The sequence below is a fragment of the Phoenix dactylifera genome, chromosome 8, assembly GCF_009389715.1.
Source record: "Phoenix dactylifera cultivar Barhee BC4 chromosome 8, palm_55x_up_171113_PBpolish2nd_filt_p, whole genome shotgun sequence".
NCBI lineage: Eukaryota > Viridiplantae > Streptophyta > Magnoliopsida > Arecales > Arecaceae > Phoenix > Phoenix dactylifera.
In genome coordinates, this window is record NC_052399.1 from 26,476,219 (window position 1) to 26,483,018 (window position 6,800).

General features: G+C 43.3%; 1 protein-coding gene across 1 annotated transcript; it reads right to left on the reverse strand.

Annotated features, from left to right (window-relative positions):
• Positions 1 to 1,907: 1,907 nt before the first annotated feature.
• On the reverse strand, positions 1,908 to 5,180 carry LOC103723357 (probable inactive receptor kinase At1g48480). The gene is made up of 2 exons (XM_008814252.3): positions 3,878 to 5,180; positions 1,908 to 2,841 (listed from the first exon to the last, which is right to left on the reverse strand). Exons 1-2 carry the CDS (start codon positions 5,166 to 5,168, stop codon positions 2,153 to 2,155), a joined length of 1,980 nt encoding a protein of 659 aa, XP_008812474.3. The 5' UTR covers positions 5,169 to 5,180; the 3' UTR covers positions 1,908 to 2,152.
• Positions 5,181 to 6,800: the final 1,620 nt, after the last annotated feature.

Below are 6,800 nucleotides of genomic sequence, written 5' to 3' on the forward strand. Positions count from 1 at the left end.
GCTGGTGCAAAAAATGGAGATGAAGCCCTTTGGGGGGATCATTAGTGGTGGTAGGAATGATGTGCCGGGGATGGCCTCTTAGATTAGTGTTTCAAACTTCAAAGGTGATATTATTGATGTGATGATCGCTTCTTTATCTTCTCTGGCTTCCAATGGCAATCTCAACCATCGAGGAGAGGAAGTGCAGCGTGCTTTAGATAAGGGACAAGGAAGAATGTAATTGACTTAGTAGATCTTAAACGTGTTCAAAGATTAGATCACCTGACCCAACTCAGCTCAGCTTGAAGTCTGAACCCAAAAATCCTTGACTATAAGTCTCTAATCATTATGTAACTCACCATATTTTCATGTTTAGATTCATTAATAAGGTTGTTATAGGTTGGAGTATTAACTAATGGAAGCTTTACCTTCTTGTTGTTGATGTGGTAATAGAGATCAACAATAATACTCTCTCTTGTTCTCCTCACTTGTCATCCATGTTTTTATTAGTATTTCTTGTAAGTTTCTCCCTCCCTTCTATAAATATGAGATGGAGCTGGAGGAAATATTGGATACTTCTCCTACCAATACAAAAATAATGTGCCATTCTATATTGTATATTCCATCATGTTTATCCATCAAACTAAATGGACATTACCATATATTGCTTACTTAATGTACTCACCTTATTTGTTTATTTTTTAGGGAAGCTTCCCTTGTGATTTACAATGAATACTTCTTATGCAAACTGATATAGTGCTACTCTTCGAGGCAGTTTCTTTCAGCATGAGCTGAGATATTTCATTGTTTGTCTTAGGTGAGGATGTCTCAGGGCAAACATGTTTAATTCTTGGGCCAATTAGCAGGTAGTCAAATGGAGGTTTCCAATGGATAAATTGAAACAAGAACAGTGAATGTAATGTTATTGGCTATATGTAAGTAATAAAGAAAGCTAGAACAAAAAGTAAAATAAACGTTTCTCATAAAAAAGTAAAATAAATTGTCTATGGGTAAGATGGCCGTAAAAGTTGTTCTTAGCACCATCAATTTGTTTTAAAATAATATGATGGAAGAACTACCACGTCAAATGCTAGGGAAACATTCCAAGACTCGAATAGAAACCTATTCCCAATATAAGAAGGGTGCAAAAACTTATTTTGTTGGTAGAGCATTTTTTTGTTAACCCAATACACACTTTGACAAGGTTGGACCAACATCAATTTCCAGTATAATCATTAGTTATTCACAGACAAGTCCCATAGTTTTCATCTTCTTGTATTCTTTTCACTAATATTTAACCATTTAAAAAATTTTATATGCTAGCAAAAAATACCTAATGAACAAAATGAGGATGTAGGCTCTAATTTGATAACAAAAGGCGTGCAGCCGTATGTCATGAATTTCTTTACCAGAGTTTAATACATGAAATATGACTGCCTTAAGATTCATTTCGATAGCTCGATATCCATCAAGATGTACCAATCAAAGAATTCCACGAAGATCGAACAACTGCTTATGTACATCGCATTACATCAATTTTGCTATATAACTTTATAATTAACCCTTTACAATTTGTGTGGACATTAGAGAAACCAGATTACCACCCCAAACTGTGCATATAGGTTGGTTTTATTAATTAGCTATGCCTGATTAAATATGTATTGCCATTACAAGTAACCATCCACAGTCCAAAGAAAAAATATTGCGAACACCGGGCATCAAAACAGCATGGTGGTTCACCAAACAGAACAGCTCTTCCAAAGGTCATTGCTCATGGTTCCCCAATAACGAACTGAAGCATCATTCCATATGAACAACATCCCAAATATCCACAATTGTAAAATGTAATTGCATCAAATGAACAACCATTTCTTTTCTCATCCATCAAGGAAAAAAAAGAAGAATAAGTCAAGATAGAAGGCAAGAAGGAAACATCAAGAGGTTCGAGCCAAGTTACTCGTCCAATAATTATCTAAAACTCAAATTGTTTGGAAAAAATTAACAAATTAAGGAACATCCAAAAAATCCACATAAACCATCTTAAAAACAAAAGGTATGAAAGAACATAACCACATCTTTACTCCCATGGAAAAACAGGTAAACAACCGATATCTGGTTCATCCATCCATGAATAAATTTTGGCAACGATAGCAAAAATTGCTTGCGCATTGTTTCAGTCAAGAATCAATGCTGTGAAGTCTGAACTCCTCAATGGAATCAGTGGGTTTAGATGATTGGTCATCAGCATATCATCAATTGCATGGTGATCCTGATGATGGCTTCTCTTCGTAGATGCTAAGCTCGATCTGCGGATCTCCTCAATCCGGATCACCACCTCTGACATCGATGGTCGCTTGTCCGGGTACCGCGCAGCACAATCTATGGCCAGCTGCAACAGCTGTACCATCTCCTCCTTCAGATTCTGGTACCTTAGAAGCTCAAGATCAAACACCTCTGAAATCCAATCCTCTCGGACAACTGATCGAACCCACTTTGGCAGATTGGTGCCCTCCTCATCATGGAAAGCCTGCGTTGGGGACCTGCCTGTAAGCAGTTCCAGTAGGAGCACACCGAAACTGTACACTTCAGCTTTCTGCGAGACCCTTCGGGCATCGGTGACCTCTGGTGCACAGTAGCCGGCAGCATGACAGGGCGTGGTGGAGGGGCTCACGAGATTAGCAAGGCCATGGTCGGAGACATGGGCCTCGAATGATTTGTCCAAGAGGATGTTGGAGGACTTGATGTTGCCATGTGATACTCCAGGGCCCATGGAGTGGATGTATTCGATGCCTCGGGCTGCATCAAGGGCAATGCCAGATCTTGTCTCCCAGTCAAGAGGGGTCTGAAGAGCTCCTCTATTCCCTGTATGGTTTGGTGAAGAGAGGAGCATCTATGGTTAGAGCACTGCTTTTCATATTCTCCAAGAATACAAGCAATTTGGAGTATATGAATGCTGCCATCAGGAGCAACATAAGGGGTGATTAAGAGTACTGCTGTTCACATAACACAAACAAAAGAAGGATGTTTCTCATTTCTTTTTTAACAAATCCAATTAAGACAGAAGCTTTTGCCTAGAAAAGATATAAAATACAAACAAAAATTTTCAGTTTTAAGCCAAAGAAAAAGCTTGCAATCAAGAAGGGAGAAAAGGAAATAAAATAACAAACACCCACTTGAAGTTCTATAGAGGCAGACAGTTAATACCAGAACTATAGATTAAAAGACAAGGTTGGTGTCAAAGAGACTGCAGAAAAAACTGGTCCTGACCCACCATGCAAAAGACCAACCCACTTGCATTTCTTTTACTGTAAGATAATTTTAAGCTAGGAAAAAGCATATCATATTGAAGAAAACTAAAGCATTTCAAAGATAATATCTACCAATACAATTCCATATGTTGTGCACCAACTAAGAAAAGATTGACCCAACTTATGTAATAAAAATATTTAAACTTTCTAACAGGAAACACATCATAATAAAGCAAATTCATTTTTTATTTCTTTTTTTTCTGAGGAAAGGAGGTCCAGCTACCCAATTTATTAAATCAAATCAGCAAAGAAAAAACAGTGACAACCCAAGTCCTCCAATTCCCATTCATTCATACAAAACCAAATCCTTCAACCTTATAATATTGCTGCAGCTTACCATCCAAATGAAAAAAAAGATAACACACACCCACCCCCCCACACACAATGCAGCAGAAATCCAATTCTCATGCCCTCAACTTCTCATCCATAATAACTTCATAAACGTAATTTCATTCAAAATTAACACAAAATATGCCAAAATTTAGACTCCAAACCCAGGATAAGAGGAAATAGTTATTAAAACGTGAACATTTACAGAGTGAATTAGCCATAACTACAGAAGACAAGGAGTAAGAGGGGCATGAGCTCACCATGGAGAATAGAGGAGAGGCTTCCCATTGGAATGTAATCATAGACAAGAAGCCTCTCATCCTTGCTGCAGTAAAATGCCTGCAGTGGCACCAAGTTCCGGTGGTCCATCGCGACGATGGCTTCGACCTTCTCCCAGAACTCCCCCTCCGGGAGGTTGACGTCCTTGAGCCTCTTCACAGCCACCGCCATCCCCATCTCTAGCATTGCCTTGTACGTCGTCCCCGTCGTTCCCTTCCCCAACACCTCCGCCGACGCCCTCAGCAAATCCTCCAGATCGTACACATCCGTCCCTGGCCTCAAGAACACCAGGCTCTTCCCATACCCACTCCCGCGCGCCGCCGCCGCCGCCGCCGCCGCCGCAGGCGCCGCATTCCCGTTCTCGACTGCCCCGTTGCCCCTCAACGCCATCACAGACTCCGGCGACTTCCTCCCCGCCGCCGCCATCCTGCTCCCTCCGCCCCTCCGGCAGAGGATGATGAAGAGAGCGGCGACGATCATCAACCCGACGACGGCGCCGATCACGATCCCGGCGATCGCACCACCGGAGAGCTTGTTCTTCTCGCTCCCGCCGCTGGCATTGAGCACCGGCGCCGGCGACGTTGATGAGTTCTCCCCTGGGCACGTGCCCAGCGGGCCCCCGCAGAGGCCAGTGCCCAGGAACGCGTCCGACGATATCCGGCGGAGCCCCACAGGGATGGATCCGTTGAGCGGGTTGAAGGAGACGTTGAACTGGACGAGCATCGGGAGGTCGAGGTCGGGGATCTCGCCGGAGAGCCGGTTGCGCTCCAGGTAGAGCATCTCGAGGCGGGTGAGGTTGTTGAAACCTGAAGAGATCCCGCCGGTGAAGTTGTTGGTGGCGAGATTGACTCGAACCAGCTTGTCGAGAGAGAACAGGCCGGCGGGGATCGCGCCGGAGAAGCGGTTCCCCTGGAGGTAGACCATCCGGAGCTCCTTGCAGTCAGCGAGGTCCGGCGGGAGGGGCCCGGAGAGGGCGTTGAGGCGGAGGCTGACCAACTGGAGGGCGGTGAGGTTGCCGACAGTTCCGGCAGGGATCTCGCCCACGAGACCGGTAGCCGGGAGCCGGATCCCGGTGACGCGGCCGCCGTGGCAAATCACGCCCACCCACGAGCACGGCGTCGCCGACCCGTTCCACGGCAGCGCCCCCCGCCCCACGGCAGCTTGGAAGGCCAGGAGCGCAGCTCTGTCGGCCTCCAGATCCGGTGCTCCGCCATGAAAGCACAAGAACATCGGGAGGAGAAAGAAGACGAGAAGAAAGCCCGGTGAATCCATTGGGAGGTGACCGGATACCACCTTCGGAGTCTTAAACCCCTAACGCCAGCTCCCTTTTATTTATAATTAAAAAATAGGATCGTGTTGAATATTACAAACGGCGCTAATGGCCAAATTCCCACTGTATTAAAAAAAATATTATTATTTTAAATAAATCGTTTTTTAAGATTTACAGATTATCCGCGGAATACCGATTCTTGAATGTTCCGCTCTTAATCCATGTCGAGGAACAAAGATTTACTTCTTTGTCTCCTCGTGACGTGGCAAGCGGATGTAGGGCCGCACTGTTTGCCGGCGTAACGGCGGGAGACGTTCAGTTAACGGCAGCGTCCTGGACGGGGACACAGCGAGGAAAGCGCGTTGACAGCCGTCGGAACTCGTGGCGTCCGGTTTGGCGGCAGTGGGTAAAGATCGTCGTTCCTGATACGGAAATTTAGGTCATGGATGGGGCAATGTTGTCCGTCTGATGAGGATCGGAGGGTGATGTTATGGGGACGGGGGGTCGCCACATCGAGTAAAGACGAGGGAAATATTTGGGGAGGTGGGGACCACTGACGGCGACTGACTCGGATTCGTGGGACAGAGTGGGGACCATGGGTCGGGTGTCGGAGAACTTTTTGGATAGCTATGATTGGAGGTCTACTTTTTATGGATCTCATTATCGAGTTCGGCCGAACCTCATCACTCTACCGGCGGCCTCATCGTTTTTTTTTTTCTGTCTTTCCGAGATTGGAGAGATTGGATTATAAAAGGAATTGCAGATCATGGTCATCAATGGATAGATTGGAAAAACTTATATTACCAAATCAAGAATGGTAGGTGCATGGAAACTTTTTGATTTGCTATGATTGAGACATTAGTCTATTCTCAATCCATCCACTTAATCTGCTATTGGAGGAGTAATGTGTCATTCCCCATGAATTGTATTTGTAATGAACTATCAAGATTATTGTAGGAAAAATAAAATCAAGATTCTCACTTTTACACAATCATTAGATGAGAATCGAATAGGACTTGAAATTCTCACTTTTACACAATCATTAGATGAGAATCGAATAGGACTTGAAATGAATAGAACAAACCTTTCAATCTGTCTGTATTTAGATTTGTTATGAGTAGCACAAAACATCAGCGCTCCTTGATCCATCCACTTTGTTAAAATATTTGCAGAAGAAAAAATAAAAAAAAAATAATTTTATTTTTTTGTTCAATCATATTCGGTACATTTCAGAAGTTATACATACTTGTATACAGGCTTTGTATAAGAAAAATAATATAGATTGATATAGGATCATTGTAACAAAGAAAAATATTATTGGCTAATCCAAGTTGTTACGTGATCCCTAAAATTACTCTAAAAAAATCATGCTGACAAAAAAAAAATAATACCGATCAATACAGGATCACATTAATAAAGAAAAATTACGCTAACATCTCCCCACAAACTTAAGATGGTACTATAGGCGCTAACTTGAGTTTGGAAACTAGATCACAAATGTACCTAAAAACTGACGTATTAGAACAAAAGCTGAAGTAGCAGCTCAAAAGCGGACATGATAGACTAGAAGCTGATATAGCAGCTCAGAGGCTGATGTGGTGGTATATCAAGAGTTGACGTGGTAGCACAGAGCT

Bases quoted from the DNA above. Each gene is read 5' to 3' on its own strand.
- LOC103723357 (XM_008814252.3), bottom strand. From the start codon at position 5,168: ATGGATTCACCGGGCTTTCTTCTCGTCTTCTTTCTCCTCCCGATGTTC. The intron at 2,842-3,877 runs GTGAGCTCATGC...CAAACCATACAG, and splicing joins CCTCTCCTCTATTCTCCATG to GGAATAGAGGAGCTCTTCAG.